At 34.9% G+C, this 18,732-nt stretch overlaps 1 protein-coding gene across 1 annotated transcript; it reads left to right on the top strand.

Annotated features, from left to right (window-relative positions):
• Positions 1-3,884: 3,884 nt before the first annotated feature.
• On the top strand, positions 3,885-11,745 carry LOC105042905 (U-box domain-containing protein 33). The gene is given in 10 exon segments (XM_010920271.4): positions 3,885-4,219; positions 6,670-6,791; positions 7,021-7,142; positions 7,313-7,417; positions 8,132-8,609; positions 9,149-9,289; positions 9,477-10,004; positions 10,168-10,441; positions 10,444-10,934; positions 11,362-11,745. Coding segments are annotated over 10 exon segments (2,655 nt in total). The 5' UTR covers positions 3,885-4,014; the 3' UTR covers positions 11,551-11,745.
• The last annotated feature ends 6,987 nt before the right edge of the window (positions 11,746-18,732 follow it).

The following is an 18,732-nucleotide window of genomic DNA, read 5'->3' as shown; positions in this document are numbered from 1 at the left end:
ATATATATATATGTACTTATCTTGAATTGGATTGGATAAATTAGATGGTGCAGATTGGATCAGACAGGAAAGACAAAATAGAGGAATTCATCAGGTAAATATTTTAAAATAATTATAAGTTACAGAATGAAAGATTTAAATTAATATTATATCAGATTAGATTTCAGATGGAACATATTTTTACCCACATTCAATTCGAATTTGCTTCACCTATCTTGAAGTTTGAACAGGCAGATAAAATATATCCGGCTCATGCCGGATTGGGTTTGGATATTGGTCAACTACAGCTATCACCTCTCTATCTGCTATATATCAAAACAAATAATAAAAAAAATTATTTTATTACTCCCCAATAGCTTTTCTAAGCTACCCTGGACTTGGCACAAAACGTTTGTGCCTGGCAAGATTATAACGACTTCACATCAGTCTTAAAATAATAAACCATCCAAGTATGCACAAAGCAACAATATCAAAGACTAGTTGGTCAATGATAGAATCTTACCTTCTCGTCATTATTTTAGTCAAGGGAGAGAGCTTCTCTCGACCATCCTACGATTGGCTTATTTCTACCAACCATGATACACAACCATTCATAAGGATATTTTTAGTACAGGTTCCGATGAACTATGTGACCTCGGGCTCCCATCAGAGCTCAACAAGATAGCTACCAAAATTTATTTGCTTAATGATATGGAATATTTTATTACCGGACATTCAGCTTCCAAGGTACTGCAAACACCAAAATCTTGCGGACCGATCCACCAAATCTAGCATCTTTGAACATGTTACCCACTCATATCTTTATTATCGGTTAAGACTAATTGTGGACATGGTTGGACCGAATCTAACTTCACTTGAAAATTACAGCATTGAATGGCTTTCCTAACCAAGTCCCATAGCCATTGTTTATACCAAAAAAAAGAAAAAAAAGGTACTATAGGCATTGTCGACATCATTTACAACTCCATTTAATCCATCCGTAGCATGGAGGTCGATGTGACTTGGGCTTGTCAATATCACACTACATGAACCAAATAGACCATTGACACGCTAAAAGAGGTCCAAAGGGCGCTTATCGTATCTGAACTGGAGTATAGGTTTTTGTTTTTTTTTTTTTCACTTAAAACTTCGCGTCAAATTACTGATACGAAAATTAAGAGTTAACGCAAGCTATTTTCATGTCATTAACGGAGCTGATGATGCAGCCCGTATGACTCTTCTTTTTTTTTTTCCTTTCTTTTTCCTTTCCTTTTTCACGGAAAAAAAAAAAAAAAAAAAAAAAAAACCACGTTCAAGTTCATCCTCCGTAGTGCACTGTCGGTGGATTCTGATCGATCAGAGGGGGCCACTAGAAAAAAAAAGAGCTAGATGGGGCCACTCAAAATGAAAGGTGAGATGGCAACAAAGGAAACAGGATAAATATAGCTTTTATTAAGGCAAAAGTGCTGGTTTACTGGATGATGGACCTGTCAAGTGGGATCCACTGCTGGTTTAACGGTAAGAAGTGCAGAAATAAACGATAGAGCTGTGGGGCTGAGCCAAGGTATGCTTGGAGTCTAAATACATTGTATGCTCACCCAAGACTTTTGGGTGAGAAAGAGACTTCAATTGGACCCCTGGAATCTAACAATGCATATTTGAAGACCTTGGAAAGGCAAACTTGGATTTCTCTTCGACTTCCTATAACATGTGCCCTGATGGAAATCATACTTAGAACAAAGAGGCGGATGATAGATTCGTTCGATTGTCTATGATTTCAGGCTTGTCATCTATCACCTACATGATAGGAAAAAAATACTCACCCGAACACCCTAACCTCTCAATTTTAGTGATGGGAAGGTGTCACGTAAGTATATTTTATCTCTCTGAAAAATTCTGCAAGATAATTTTTTTTATCGAAGATTATTCGATCGAAGATATTCGATACTTAAGTAGTCAAAATTAAAAAAATAATAAAAAAATTAAAAATAAGAACAAGATTATGTCTAAAAAAAAACTTCCCAATCCCCTTTTTACCTCCCTTTATATAAGGTGGAGTTACCGTTATTTGATAACTTCCGTTGGTTTCAATATCGAAACGTAAAAGTCCCACGACAAGTACTGTAATCATTTTCCGACCCCTAATTTTTTCAGACGTGGGTTAGTGTTTTTCTGCAAACACTCATGAATATTCGGCTAACATTCAAGGAATATAGTTGGTAGGCCACCAAGTTAATGATCTGAATATTATCGGTATATTATTGAGTAGATTACTAAGTAAAATTGTCGGGTTCCTATTGAAGTTGGATGTCCAAGTATATATCCCAACAAAAGCCATTCGTGGATCACAAGATCCAAATACAACAAACTTCACTAGCTTGATAAGCTGGTATCTTTAACTTTACTATTTTAGGAGCTAATTCTAAATTTTAGAATCATTTGTGAGTATAATTTTATTATTTTTATTTTTGAGAAAGTTATTACTATTTTTTCTCTTATTTATTTTTTAATAAAAAAATATTGTGACTAAGAAAGAAAAAAGCAATTTATCATGCATCTCTAAATTTGTGGTTGTTTGATCTTTAAACTTTATATTGCAAGCTACAATAATAGTTTAGTAAACAAGTAACGGTTGGCTGCTTGATGTCTCAGTGGATGTTGGATTTTTGAGAAATTACTAGGAATCTATTTTTGCAACCAAAGAGAAAAATATATAGGATAAAGCTAATTTACGAATGGTGCTACAAACAAGTAAGCATGTCACTGTTTGCAAGCCCCCAACATGCTTTAGCCATCTATAATTCCATAGATCGAGGGCGCGGTGGCATAGGGAGGCAATTTAGTATTGTATTGATGGTTGCACTCACATGCAACACCTATATTTTTTCACATACATAAAATGTCTCTGATGGTATAACAACTATTGCATAAGATTTCTAGGACAGTATAATTATTACTCTCAACTCAATAATTTTAACGGGAGGAAAAGGTTTCTTTTTTTTTTTTTTAATTAGGTTTGGAAAAATACAGCCAAAATTTGGATGAGACAGGACTTGAAACCAAGTCCTTGGTTGATTGAAAAGGTAATATAATAAATTTGGTAAAAATGACTTGAAATGTATTCCTGCATGCAAAAAAATAAAAAAAGTATGCCTAACTCTCTGTCTGAAATTTAATACTCATTTCGTTACAAATATCTAAATATATCTATTCGCAAAGCTTTTTATTGTAACATTCTTTGAATTTTTTAAAAAAAAAATCTATTTCAGAGGAGTCACAACTATAAGAGTAACCTTCGTTCCCTAGCTAATTTTAACAAGCTTTCTAACCATTCATTTTGTTCGTCCAGGATCAATGCAACCAAATTTGCTCCACCGAGGGACCACAACATTGTATCTGGCTTGATACCAGGTGCTTTGAACTTGTAGTCCAAAAATTTAAGCTATTAATTAGGAAGCTGATCCTGAAAAGTAAACTTACGTCCTAACTTTTTTTTTTTCCCCTTCAGTAGCTGATGTGGGACTATGACGTAAAACTAACCTGAACCTTTCTTGATCCACCGACCCTCGTAGAGGCACAAAATCCAGTTTGGCGATCATTTCCGCTATGCTTGGAGGTACACCAAACAGCACTCTTTGGATAATACTTAAATCGGAGCATGACCCATAACGGAATATTCCGGTGCGGAATTCGGATTCCCCTCCATCCGTGCGAGTTTGACTTGATCGGTAGTCAACCGGGTTTCTTCCGGTTCTCGGCGTTGGAACGTGGAAGCCGACTCGAACCTTCGACCCACCAACAGCGATCCATCCACTCCAACGTCAAAAGCAAAGCCGTCACAGTCCGCCGCTACGACGAGAGCGAGCGATAGCAAAGACTACAGCGACCGAGCTTAGAGCGGAAGAAAGAAAAAAAAAAAAAAAAGTCCCGCATTTTAGGTTTCTTTGCCCATTGCCTATTTTTCCCGGATAATATAAAGCAACAAACCCTTCATTTATTCCTGAGAGAGAGAGGGTGTGCTTCTTCATTGGGCTGATGGCCGTGGTGAGCTCGGCGGGGTCGAGCGGCGTGGGGGAGATCGAGGAGGCGCCGGCGGTGGAGGAGGAGAAGGTTTATGTGGCGGTCGGGCAGGAGTTCAAGGCCGGGAAGGCCAACTTGTCGTGGGTGCTTCGGTGCACCTCCCGGGACGCGAAGATTGTCATCGTTCACGTTCACAGGCCCGCCCAGATGATCAACATGCGTATGCCCTGCTTGCCATCTTATGATTTCAAGAACAATTTAGGGAGAAAAAAAACTTTTTTTTTTCCCTCCTTTTGGATGGATCTTTTCTTTCATTTATAATAATTTGCTGAATAAAACATGAATTTATAGCTGAGTTTGATACAAACATGGCATCTTTTGGTGGATTCGTTCTCTGATTTTAGGATTTGATGAATATGTCCCTGATTGAGTGCTGTGACGGAGTTCGATTCCTTCTCTTTTTCTGTGTGGTTTGGTGGAATTAGCAATTTATTAACGGGTCAATTTGAGGGGAAAGTGCACACCTTTTAATGGAATTCTTCCTAGATTTTGGGAACTGGTGAATGCACTCGATTGAATACTCCCACTCGGATTAAGTCATCCAGTTCTTCTAATCCATTATTATTTCTAGGAGAAAAGTGGAGAAAGTTTCCCCATTTTTTCGACGGTATATGCATTATTTGTTGGGTAAATCATGCATTTATAGTTCAGTTGGACCTACACCGTCTTGTATGTTTTTGTTTATTTATTTATTTATAATTTTTATTCTGGGATTTGGTGAATACATTATATGATCAGGTACTCTAACTCAATTAAATTCCCCCTTCAATTCTCAATTCTGATATTTAAAGAAAAGGAAGCCAGAATTGTTCTGTTGATAATAATTTGATGGATAAACCAAGGATTGGTAGTTGACTTGGTGGAATATTCATGTCATATTTAGAGTTTTCCTCCTTAATTTTATGCTTCAAGTGAGTTCCCATGATTTAATACTCCCCAATTTCATCGGTTCATCATTTAATTCCTGTTTGGGTAAAAAAGATTTTTTTTTTTTTTAAACAGAATTTGGTGACTACCATCATTAAAAGCTCCTTCCTTTTTTTTTTGTGGTAATTTTAAAAAAGGCTCCAATTTAGTTGGATCCCTTTCTTCCATCTTCTAGGAACATATTTTAAAGGAAATAAAATTGACTCTCCCCCTGATGAACTGTTTATTTTATGTATTTTTTTTTGGAGTGCCCGTCAATTAGGAGGTGCACTTGGTCTAAAGTGCCTTTTAGACCGCATGGTAATATTTTAGTAAAGGTAAACTATGCTGATGTAGAAACATAGAAGGCACAAAAGCGACAGAAAATAACTCACAACTTACAAAAAGATGGAGGGAAGAACCAAAAATTGGATTTTAACTTAGCTTTTACATTGGCTAGATTTTCCTATTGATAGATGTGGGACCTCCTCGAACCTATCCTAGGATACATCCACATTTATCCTTTTCCAATCAGAAGAAGAGTTTACAAATGTGGAAAGGAGATATAGGAAATTCTCTTATATGATTTGGTTATACAATTACTAGAAATATTAGATTGGTTGATGTGAGCATTATTTCATCATATTTGCAAATTATGAATGAACAGGATTCCTGGTAGTCTGGTGAAATCTGTATTATGGAAAAAATGGTTGATTTGGATACTCTACCAAAAATGCCTTATGATTGATTCTTTCAAATAAATCATTTGAATTTCTTTGAGCCTTTTTCTTTTGGCCAGGACAATCCCATGGCCATTAAACATGGCTTCGTGCAATAGGTCTCCGCAACATCCATAGCTATTGCATCACCTTTTCATATTTGTTCATTAACTATACCATTCATTGAGTATCCAAAATTTAGTATTATAATTACAAGTCAGTTCTGTTCCTTCATATTTCAGCTTTTATTTAGAAAAGAGGGGAAAAAATGAAAAACTTTGTTGATAGCTCATAATTTTATACTTGATTGAAGTGGTTGATGATCTAGGAACAAAAAATCCCTTTTAAATCTACTGTTTGGTGGGTTTTCACCATTTTTCTTAAAAAAAAAAGAAAAAAAGAAAAAAATGTTGTGGCTTTGTTTTCTCTATAATAGGAGCGCAATCAAGCCGAGCCGAGTCGAGCTGAGCTGAGCTGAGTAGTTGGAAGCTTGAGTTCGACTCGACTCAAAATACTTAGATTCGAAACTTGGCTTGAGATTGACCGAGCCTTAAATTCCAAGTTCGAGCTCAGCTTGATGAAAAATAGACAAAACTCAAGATTGGCTCAACTCAACTCGAATATTGACCGAGCCATGCTTGAAGTCGAGCCTTAGCCTACTAAAACACACACACACATACACATACATACATATAAAATATTATTAAAAATATTTATAAATTTGAGTAGGCTTACGAGCTTTCGAGCCAAGTATCTTGCTATTTGAGTTCGATTTAAGCTCAATAATAAGCGAGTCAAGTCGAGCTCGAGTAGCTCACGAGCAGCTTTACTTGTTTACACTCCCTACTCTACAATTCAATAAGTACCTATCAGTAGAAAGTAATCCAATTCAGTTCAATTCTCAATATTTAAATTATGGTGTATATAGTTTGTATTTAACTGTTGTAGTGATACTCAAGTATTTCTGCTTTCATTTTGATTTCAGTTGGGGGCAGATTTCCTGCAAGCTCACTAAAGCCACAGCAGGTCAATGCATACAGACAATTTGAGAGGGATAAGATGAATAAAAGTTTAGATGAATACATTGCTTTGTGCTCACAGCTAAAGGTGCCATTCAGTGCTTCTTATATTTTCTTTATCTTGATATTTTATCACCACCAAATGATACTACTCAAATGAAGACCAATGGCCAAAGCAAACGTTCACTTCTTTTCTTTTTCAATATGTTTTCTTCTGAAACTGTAATTCAACGCATTTCTAGTAAATCTCTGATACTATAATCATGAAAAAATAGTTATGTACCATCACGTTTGAAGCAAATTTTTTGTTGTTTCAGGTAAGAGCTGAGAAACTAGTAATTGAGACGGACAATGTTGGGAAAGGGCTGGTAGAGCTCATTGCTCAATATGGGATCACGAAGCTTGTCATGGGAGCAGCAGCGGACAAGCACTATACAAAGTAAGAAGCAACCATATGAAATTAGTCTATCTTTAAACTATGTACCGCACAGTATTTTCTAAGAATAAAATTCTTGACTGAAGAATTTTAAACTCATTCTTATCAATAAAACCTTGAACTAAGCTCTGTAGTTTGGAATTCTTGTTTGATGCAACTTCCTTGAATTATAGGAAAATGAAAGTGCCCAAGTCCAAGACTGCAATCACTGTTAAAGAAGAAGCTGATCCATCATGCAAGATATGGTTCGTTTGCAAAGGAAGCCTTATCTGTACCAGGTATTATTAAGATTTAAGAATAGTTTTCTTGTTAATGTACTAACTTTTGGGTAAGTATACCTATACAGATTGGCAATTTCTGGTGTGTTATATATCCAGCAAGGTATGAAGGACGTAAGTAGTTATGTTGTTTGATATGCTAGATCTGAAAACATATGATCAGATGCTGTTTGTTCCCCTTGTTGTCCTGAATGATTGTTTCCCCTTGTGTTCCAAGGTGTTAGATTGACAGTAAAATCACTTTTGTCTGATGAAATTTAAGAAAGTTTTTTTTCTCATGTTTCTATATTTTCTTCAATGCAGGACTACCAATATATAAATGAAACCATGTATAAATGAGACCTGCTGTCTTCCCGCTCACAAATCTAATGAATTAGTGTCTCTGATTGTTGCCAGTCTCTGTATTGTTACAGGATGTTGGTTATCAGTCACAGGCTTGACATTGCAGTGTAGGAAAAAACAAGAAATAAACATGTGTATTCCTTTTTGTAATTAAAAAAAAATTTCTTTGCAATTTCATGCCTTGAAGCATGACAGCGCTGTTACAGTTAATGAGACATCTATTACTGAAACTTCCAGTACCTTTCCTCTGGCAAGCCAAACTAAAAAAACTCCATCTGCTTTCCTTTTTCTTTAATGTATGCTAATCCTTTCATATGTTTGATGAGTTTAACTGTCTCATATTTGTGTGCACTCCAATCATGTCATTAATAGGGAAGCCGGTTTAGATGCATCTGGAATATCACAATCGCCCACAGCCAGCTCTAGCTCAATATCTAGCCAGTCTGAACAGTTGAGATCATTGTCGTTATGTCAAGGGCAATCTGGATTGATGAACAGGCACGCAAACCCTGTGCAAGATCTTTTCAGGCACAGGTCAAGATCTGAGAATTATGGTTCTCCTGATGGTGAACGTTTGGGAGTGGTATCCCCGTTGGGGCCTGTTAGAACATCGACTCAACACAGCAGGTTAAGCACAGAGGGAAGCTCAATTGATCCATGGGAAGGGATTTCAAGGAGAAGTTCTCAGAGTTCTGACCCTTCATCATGGTCAGCAAGTGATGAATTACTTAGCAACTCTGGTTCATTTTCACTGCCTAAGGATGATGAGAGTGAAATTGGGTCTGTAAGGTTACCATCAGTGCATGAGTCCAACCAGGATCTTCAATTTTCATCTCCACATCATGAGCTGGTGCGTACTTTTTACTTGTTTCCTACTTGTTCATTGTCTTGAGGGATCAAGAAATGAACAAGCTGAAAATTCAATATTGTAGTAAAATTCATGTAGTTTGCAGTGTTTAAACCGTAACCAGTGATAATTGGTCTCTTTACCCATTAACCATTCTTCTGGGATTCTTAGTGCATTACTCTCTTGCCCAAACTACCTTTTCTAATATTTCCAAACTAATTCTTAAAGGGTTCACAACCAGTTTCAAAATCTGCTTATTCTTTCAAGGAGCCCTCTCTTGCTAGACTTCTGCTTCATAGGTAACCCTATTTTGATGGAAAAATGATTGAATGAAGGGAAAGAAGTGACCATTCTCTTTAACAGCCTGCATTAGATGATCTCTTAATCTTTTGTTGATTGTTTTGAGTACGAATCTTTATAAAGTAAATCTCCATGTGGGTTCTGGACTTTGATTACCCAAGTAGGTGTTTAAATAACTGGTTATCTAACAAATTATGGATGCTGAAATCTCTGATCTGGAGATGTTTATGTTCTTTTTGCAGGAAGACTTGGGTTTAGATGCCGATGTATACACTAAACTTCAACAAGCCCTAACAGAGGCTGAGAACTTAAAAAACGAAGCTTATGAAGAGTCACGTAGGCGTCAGAAAACTGAGAAGGAGCTGGTTGTGGTTCTGCAGAAAGTAAGTGTTATTTGTATAGCCTGTTTTTGTTAAAGCAACTGCAACACACCTAAACCGTGCATGATAATTGTATCATGGTTATGAAAAAGATCTTATGCAGTTAATTTGTAAACATCTAAGAAATGTTAAAAAAAATAATCTATTAATCTAGTATGTTTAGCTCACCAAACCCAGAGTCCTCTTGCAGGCCAAGGCATCAGAGGACTTACATGCCAAGGAGGTAAAACAAAGGAAAGAAATTGAGGAAACACTCGCAAGAGAAAAGCAGGAAGTAGAAAAGCTAAAAAATCAGCAAGATGAAATAAACGAACAACTCCGAAAGGCAAACGAGCAGAGGTTGGCATTGGAACTTCAGATTGCTGATTCTGATTGTATTGCCAAGGATTTAAAAGAAAAACTATCAGCAGCCCGATACCTCCTCCATTCTCTCCAAGCAGAAAATGAGGTGCTGCAGCGGGAGCGAGATAATGCAGTTAAAGAAGCTGAAGAGCTACGTCAGAGGAGAGAGCGGTTGATCACTGGTAATCATGAGGAATTGAATGCTGAGTTTTCCTACTCAGATCTTGAGCAAGCAACTCAAAATTTCAGTGATTCACTGATGATTGGAGAAGGTGGATTTGGAAGGGTGTATAAAGGTTTTCTCCGCAACACTGCCGTGGCTATAAAGATGTTGCATCCTGGAAGTCTGCAAGGTCGATCAGAGTTCCATCAAGAGGTAATCTCAATTGTTAAACTGCAAGTTCAAAATAATTCATTGCCAGCATTGAAATTGCTGATATGTATATAGCTTTTTCCTTTTTTGCCTCTTTATTGAGGTGCGAACGAGTGTTTAATCTTATATGGTTAACAATTTTGCTCTTCTTATTTTTTCATTGCAGGTAGCTGTTCTCAGTAAGGTGAGGCACCCAAATCTGGTTACACTCATAGGAGCAAGCTCAGAATCTTGGGCTCTTGTGTATGAGTTCCTTCCCAATGGAAGCCTCGAAGACCGTCTTACCCGCATGAACAATACGCCACCCCTCACATGGCAAGTCCGTACCCGGATTATTGCGGAGATTTGTTCAGCTCTGATCTTCCTACACTCGAATAAGCCCCACCCTGTGGTTCATGGTGACCTCAAGCCTGATAACATCCTTCTTGATGCCAATTTTGTTAGCAACTTGGTGACTTTGGGATCTGCCGTCTTATCATCCAGTCCAGTACTACCACTGCAACTCTCTACTGCCACACACACCCCAAGGGCACCTTTGCTTACATGGATCCTGAATTTCTTATCACTGGGGAACTCACACCACAATCTGATGTCTACTCCTTTGGGATCATAATCCTACGACTCTTGACTGGGAGACCTGCCTTGGGCATTAGTAGAGAAGTACAGAATGCCTTGGATAAAGGATCCCTGCATGATACGATTGATCCCTCAGCAGGTGACTGGCCTTTTGTGCAGGCCAAACAGTTGGCCCACTTGGGTGTGAGATGCTGCAAGATGAGCCGGAAAAGCCGTCCAGATCTCATGGGGGATGCTTGGAGGGTGATTGAGCCCATGACAAAGGCTGCTTCATTATCTCTGTCACCATCATCATTTGGGTCATTCTCATCTGACAATAACCGCATCCCATCCTACTTCATCTGTCCAATACTTCAGGTTAGTGGCCGTTAGTATTGTATACAGTTAATTTAGATACTGCTAATAAATCAAATATGAGGAATCAGTTGGGCTGGTTTGCTCCAAGAATTTGACTCATGCACCATATTCCACCGATCTGCTTTGTTTGATCAATAAATGACCTCAAACGGGGCATTCTGCTTCTATAACTATGTCGATCACTATTAACCAGGTTGGCTAGGGATATGACTTTGTGTTCATGTCGAATGTCTAAAATTTTGGATGTTAATGCATGGTTATATTTAACTTTAGTTAATTTCTCCTCTTGTCATTGGAAATTATATATGTTCTAATTATGGGCCATGTTGTTTTGGAGTCCTTACTATCAAAATTTTGCAAACATGGCCCCTCTGTAATGGTTATTAATTGATGCTTATTTTCTTGTTACAAATATACATAATTTCAGGAGATCATGAAGGATCCACACATAGCAGCAGATGGCTTCACGTATGAAGCTGAGGCTATACGAAGTTGGATTGATGGCGGGCACAACACCTCACCTATGACCAACCTAATGCTTCCCCATTGCGAGCTTATTCCAAACCGTGCTCTTCGTTCTGCCATCCTGGAATGGCAGCAGCAGCAGGTGTTGTGAATCTTTGCTCATTTGTAATATCTTTGACACTCTTCATTTCTCAATTGTCTATGCATGTATTCAGATCCCAACCATGAAGAATATTTTTGTGTGTATTTGTATGATTAGCTAGATGTTGTTTCTAAATTAATCCAGGAGTAAAAGGTGAAACTGAATTCTTTTGTTTATGTAAATTTTTGAATTTTTCTGCCGTCATACATATGTTTGTGTCATTTTGTTCGTCTTATTACCATTTCTGTACATGGTCATAGACCAAGCAATGAATTTCTTAGTTAAGGAACCGTACGGTGGTGCAAGTTGTAGCTGATATGTTCCCTCCTGACTCTCAAGCCCCTAGCTTACTATAGGAGTATGATTATGGAGATCAATATGCTCCATACTAACATAGGGCTTTGATGGTGTGAACCGCAGGGATTGAGATTATGCCCCTGGGATTCTAAAAGGTATAACTTTGCAGCATGTAGAGGATGTTTAGCCTATCTTGCTATAAGCTATCAACATGGAAAGTGATGGAGCAATTGTCCATAATATCTTTATTATTACTATTACTGCTGCTACTACTATTATCAGGGAGAGTATTTATATAATGCTAATGTGAATACAATCAAAAATATAATATCAGAAAGTAGGCTTGACATAGTCCCTATGTCAATCCTAAGTGCCTCTTTGGGATGTCCGCGATGAAGTAGACAACCCAATTCACAGTGGTGTTTGTCTTTCAATAAACATGTATAATATACAAGAAAGAAGTCTCTCACAATAAAATGGAAATGTCCCGCAACAGCACATGAACAACCTCCATCTTTGCATGCGGTTAGATCTATTCAATTGCCATAGATGAGTCACTCTGATCACAAGCTGATGAGCCTCCAAGATGAATCTTACACAGATAACGCTAGTCCAAATAGCCCGCAGTTTCGCATAAGGAATCATAATTTCAAAGAGGCAGCTCCCGACAATTGTCCATAATATCAAAAAGGTATTAAGGATGGGACCATTATTGACAAGAACTGAAGTTGGATTATGGATCTTAGTGGGTTGCCGTGCGCCAAGGGTCTCATAACTTTTTTTTTAAGAAATAGGTTAGAAATTTCTGGGGGGAGGAGAACCCGTGAGCCATACTTTGTTGACCAGCTTTGGTGAAGTCCCATTAGATCGTTTGGCGTACTAGTTGACGACTTTGCATGAGAACCAGATACATTTTTAAGGAGTCCTTTTCCTAAGTAATACAAAAAAAAAAATTATTTATCTAAATAATTCAAATTCTAACTCATTTATGAATCTAATACAAAAATGATAAAATGTCATTTTGAATGATATTTTATCAAGGCCACGTTATCTCCATTTTTCACGTAGACGTCGTCTAAAAAAAAAAAAAAAATAGAAAACGCCATTCAAAATTGCGTTTCTAAAAACGCCATTCAAAATGACGTTTCTAAAAACATCATTCAAAATAACGTTTTCTAATTTTTTCCTCCCAAAAAAAAAAAAGAAAAGAATGAAAAGAATAAAATTTTAAATTTATAAATAAATAAAAATTTTAATTTTGAACAAATTATAAAATATAAAAATTTAAATTTTTAATTCAAATAAAAAAGATAATTTTAAATTATTTTCTTCTTTTCAAATTAATTTTTTTAGAAAATATCTAAACAAAAATCTTAAAAATTTAAAAAATTAAAAATATCATAGAAAAAGAAAAAATGAGAAAGAAATATGAAAAAAATAAAAATTTTAAATTTTAAAAAATAAAAATTTTAATTGAAAATTTAAATTAAAAATTAAAAAAAAAGAATTTTAACTTTAATTCAAATAAAAAATATCATTTCAAATTATTTTCTCCCTTTCAAATTATTTTTTGAAAAAAATATCTGAAGAAAAGAAAAAAATTGATGTAAAAAAATAAAAAACATCATAAAAAAAGAAAAAAGGGAAAAGAATAGAACTAAAAAAAAGGAATTGTAATTCTAATTTAAAAATAAAATTTATAATTTTAAATTTTAAGAAATAAAAATTATAATTATAATTCAAATAAAAAACATCATTTTAAATAACTAAATTAATTTAAATTTAATTTTTTAAAAAATATTCTAAATAAAGGAAGAAAATACCTAAAAAAATGCCAAAAAGATAAAAAAGGGAAAAAATGAGAAAAAAATATAAATTTAAAATTTAAAATTTGAAAAATAAAAATTTTAATTTTAATTCAAATAAAAAAGATAATTTCAAATTTTTTTCTCCTTTTAAAATTTTTTCTTACAAAAAATATTTCAAAGAAAATCTTAAAAAATTAAAGAAATAAAATATACCATAAAAAAAGAAAAGATGAGAAAGAAATGGTAAAAAAATATAAGGTATAATTTTGAATTTAAAAAAAATTCTAATTTTAATTCAAATAAAAAATATCATTTCAAATTACTTTCTCCATTTAAAATTAAATTTTTAAAAAAAATATCAAAAAAATAATAAATTAAAAAAAAAGTACCATAAAGAAGTCGTTATTTTTAAAAAATAGAAAAAAATTATAATTATAATTTTAAATTTGAAAAAAATAAAATTTTTAATTTTAATTAAAATAAAAAATATAATTCAAATAAGAAACATCATTTCAAATTACTTTCTCTATTTAAAATTAATTAATTTTTTTTCTATACCACACCGTACGTACCTGTTCGTGCCTGTATCAGATCGAGATGTACCAGTACGATCCGATTTATCTCATAATTAAATTATTCGATATATTATTATTAATTTGTTATAATTTTTATAGTCCTTTTAGCATAACTTTTTCTCTCCTAATGTTCTGAGGCACATTCGAGTACGTATATCCATATGCACAAAGCATAATATCCGATCACTTGAAATTAAATAATATAAAATAAAATTAATATTTAATATTATTAAATAGAATAAAAATATCAAATGTATAAAAAATAGTACAATAAAAATTTAAAAAATACTAAGTACAAATCTAACAAAGACTAAGTCCCACAAGGACGTCACGGTGCTCGTGGACGATTGACGGGTCTACGTTTTCATGAAATGCAATATATTTTAAAATTTTTAAATTATGATCGAATCGAATTTTAAAATATATCTGAATCTAATGAGATAAAAATAAAAATAAAAATAAAAAATAATGAGATAAAAATAAAAAATAAAAAGATTGAAATAGACGGTCCGTCGCAGGGGTCGAGGGCGACCGTCGGGGGCCGTCGCGGAGCAGTTGCCGGGGCCCGATGGGGCCCACCACCATCGCGGCCCATTGCTTGGGACCCACCGTATCCCACTGCCGGGGCTCGCCACCGGGGAAGGGGAGGGTCGGGGCCTGCCACGGGGGGCCGCTGTCGCGCCCCGATGGGGCTCGCCGCCCAGGCCCCCCCCGACGGGGCCTGCCGCCCCGACCCCCGCAGGGCCTGCCTGCGGCCCATGTCGGGGCCTGCTGTCGGGGCGCATGGGCCACCGCCGGCCGTTTGTCTTCGGCGGCCAAGGAAAAAGAGGGGCAGAGAGAGGAAGAGAGAGAGAGAGGAAGAGGGAGAGGAGGGGCCGGCCAAGGGAAGGGGATCGCCGGGGCCCGCCGCGGGGGGCCGCCGTCGGGCCACCGTCGGCCGTCTGTCACCGGCAGCCAAAGAAAAAGAGGAAGAGAGAGAGAGAGAGGAAGAGGGAGAGGAGGGGTCGGCCAAGGGAAGGGGACCGCCAGGGCCGCCGTCGGGGCCGTCGTCGGCCGTCTGTCGTCGGCGGCCAAGGAAAAAGAGGGAGAGAGAGAGAGAGAGGAAGAGGGAGAGGAGGGGCCGGCTAAGGGAAGGGGACTGTTGGGGCCCGCCGCCGGCCGTCAGTCATCGCCGGCCAAGGAAAAGGGAGAGAGAGGAAGAGAGAGAGAGGAAGAGGGAGAGGAGGGGGCCGGCCAAGGGAGGGGAGGGCTGGGGCCCGCCGCCGGCCCTCTGACGCCGACGGCCAAGGAAAAAGAGGGAGAGAGAGAGATGAAGAGAGAGAGAGAGGAAGAGGGAGAGGAGGGGCCGGCCAAGGGAAGGGGACCGCCGGAGCCGCTGCGGGGGGCCGCCATCGGGGCGCGTGGGTCGCCGCTGGCGGCCAAGGAAAAAGAGGAAGAGAGAGAGAGGAAGAGGGAGAGGAGGGGGCCGGCCAAGGGAAGGGGAGGGTCGGGGCCGCTGCCGGCCCTCTGACGCCGGCGGCCAACGAAAAAGAGGGAGAGAGAGAGGAAGAAGAAAGAGAGAGGAGGCAGCTTACCGCCGTCGGGAGCTCGCCGCCGTGCCGCCGAAGAGACGCCAGAGATTGCCGGAGAAGAGGGAGAAGGGAGAAGGGAGAGAAGAAGGGGAGAAAACGCCATTCCCTTTGGCGTTTTCTCCTTTTTTTTTTCTCTCTTTACCTTTTTTTTTAGTTTTTTTATTTTTTTTAATTATTTTTATGTAATTTTTTAATAAATAAAATTAATTAAAAATGGAGATAGTAATTTGAATGATAATTTTTATTTGAATTAAAGTTAATTTTTTTTAATTCATAATTATAATTTTTATTTTTTACCATTTTTTCCTCTTTTATGGCATTTTTTTTGGGAATTCAATTTAAAATTTTTATAATTTTAAATTATAATTGTAATTTTCTCTCATTTTTATCTTTTTGTCATTTTATTAGGTATTTTTTTCTTTATTTAGAATATTTTTTAAATAATTAAATTTAAATTAATTTAGTTATTTAAAATAATATTTTTATTTCAATTATAATTATAATTTTTATTTATTAAAATTTAAAATTATAAATTTTGTTTTTGAATTAGAATTAAAATTCTTATTTTTTTTTCAATTCTATTCTTTTCCCTTTTTTTTTTATGATATTTTTTATTTTTTTACAATAATTTTTTTCAGATATTTTTTTAAAAAATTAATTTGAAATGAAGAAAGTAATTTGAAATGATATTTTTTATTTGAATTAAAGTTAAAATTTTATTTTTTTAATTTTTAATTTACAAATTTCTTTTTTTCACATTTTTTCCTCTTTTTTTTTCACTTTTTTATGGTATTTATTTTTCTTTTATCAAAATTGAATTCAAATTAAAAATTTAATTTTATTTAATTTAAAATTATAATTATCAAATTTTTATTTTTTTCATTTTTTTTTGTTTTTATGAAATTTTTTTAGGGTATTTTTTTATTTGTTTGGAATTTTTTTAATTTTAAAAATTTTATTTCTTTTAAATTTCAAATTATAATTTTTATTTTTTTTCATTTTTTTAAATTTTTGGCTTTTTAATGGCACTTTTTGTTTTTTTAATTTTTTATTTTTTGAATATTTTTTTAAAAATTGATTTGAAATGGAGAAATAATTTGAAATGATGTTTTTTATTTGAATTAAATTTAAAATTTTTATTTTTTAAATTCAAATTATAATTTTTATTTTTTTCATATTTCTTTCTCATTTTTTCTTTTTCTATGATATTTTTAATTTTTTTAATTTTAAGATTTTTGTTTAAATATTTTTTAAAAAATTAATTTGAAAAGAAGAAAATAATTTAAAATTATCTTTTTTATTTGAATTAAAAATTTAAATTTTTATATTTTAAATTTTATTCAAAATTAAATTTTTATTTTTTTATAAATTTAAAATTATAAATTTTATTCTTTTCTATTTTTTTTATTTTTTTCTTTTTTTTGAAGAAAAAATTAGGAAACATCATTTTGAATAGTATTTTTAAAAATATTATTTAAAATAATATTTTTATTTTTTTTATTTTTAGATGACGTCCATGTGAAAAATAAAAATGATGTACGTCATTCAAAATGATATTATTTTTAAGTAAAAAATAATTATCCTACGAAAAATACTTCAGGTACCCATGAAGTACATCTGGCACTTTCGAGCTTCCAGCCGTTGACTTGGCAACTCCACAATCAACGATGTGTCATTTTCGGGAACAAAGTCATGAGTTACATCAATTCCATTTGCCAGTTGACAAGAGAATTAATTATGTGCACTTTCCGAGAATTGTTGGGCATTACCCTTATCCTACCATTCAGAACCTTTTGGTGAAAATAAATTTAATTATCTTTTTTTTGACACCGATAAAATTTTTTTTAATGCTCAAAAATAATTTTATATTTCATATATGTCTAGGGTTGACAATCAAAGTAATCTGCACGGTACTCAAAAATATTGTTCCTCGTATCTTTAGATCCAAATGTTAAATTCTTTTAGCAACTTTCAGAGCAGCATGACCTCAAACGGCATCAATGCAAGTTTGTCAATTCTTGAATTTCATATATCGTGCTCATCTTGTTATTGTTCTCAGAGTCGGGTATCAATTTTTTATTCCGATTCATTCCTATGTTGGTAAATCATTTAGGCACAAAAACCTTGACTCTGATGTTTTGTTAGAAAACTTATGATAATATATTTTCTCGTTTTGGGGTAGGGTGGGAGGGGTTGCCTGATTGGTTGCCTGGCCTTTTCTCTAATCCCGCTGTGTTAGGGGGAAAAAAAAAAGGACTTATTATATATTTATTATATTTGGTTATACATAATAAAGAATATATTAGAATACATGTCATATTTGTTACAAAAATAATATAATACTAAATATTGTTATACATCAATAATATATGACAGTAAGAATTGATATCAATTGCTTATTATAAGAAAATTTGTCGTCATATGCAACATTTACATATTTTATAAACATATTGTATAATGCTATGACATGTATAATTAAAAATAGAGCCTGCTCTATTATATTTATTATGTTATATATTTTATATCACTAGTAAACATGCCAATGCACATTGAAGTAACGTACTTAAAGAATAATTTATTTTTTAAGTTTTGATAAGTGGATATCAAGACTTTTGGTTTTTCAAGTTATAGGAGTATCAGACATAAGCTTTGAACTTATTGAGTAGGGCAAATAAAAGGGTTTGGCAAGTCTATTTGACATGTTGACTGTACATCAGTTCATATAAGCAAGATTATTTTGCACACTAAATTTCTTGTCTTTCTTGGTGGGAATGAAAAGTTTCCACCATGACAAAGTGCAAGGAATGGGAATTCTGAAATTTTTTTCTTTTCTTTCGGTAACAATGGGATTCCAGACTTCAATTCATCCAAGTGCATCTAACTAATAGAAATAAACAAGTTATAATGTCCATCCAGTAGAGACCAACCAATATAAGAATC

This window comes from Elaeis guineensis, chromosome 4, assembly GCF_000442705.2.
Source record: "Elaeis guineensis isolate ETL-2024a chromosome 4, EG11, whole genome shotgun sequence".
In the NCBI taxonomy this organism is placed as follows: Eukaryota; Viridiplantae; Streptophyta; class Magnoliopsida; order Arecales; family Arecaceae; genus Elaeis; species Elaeis guineensis.
Note: the sequence above shows the minus strand (reverse complement) of the source record. Positions and strands in the feature narration are given on the sequence as shown.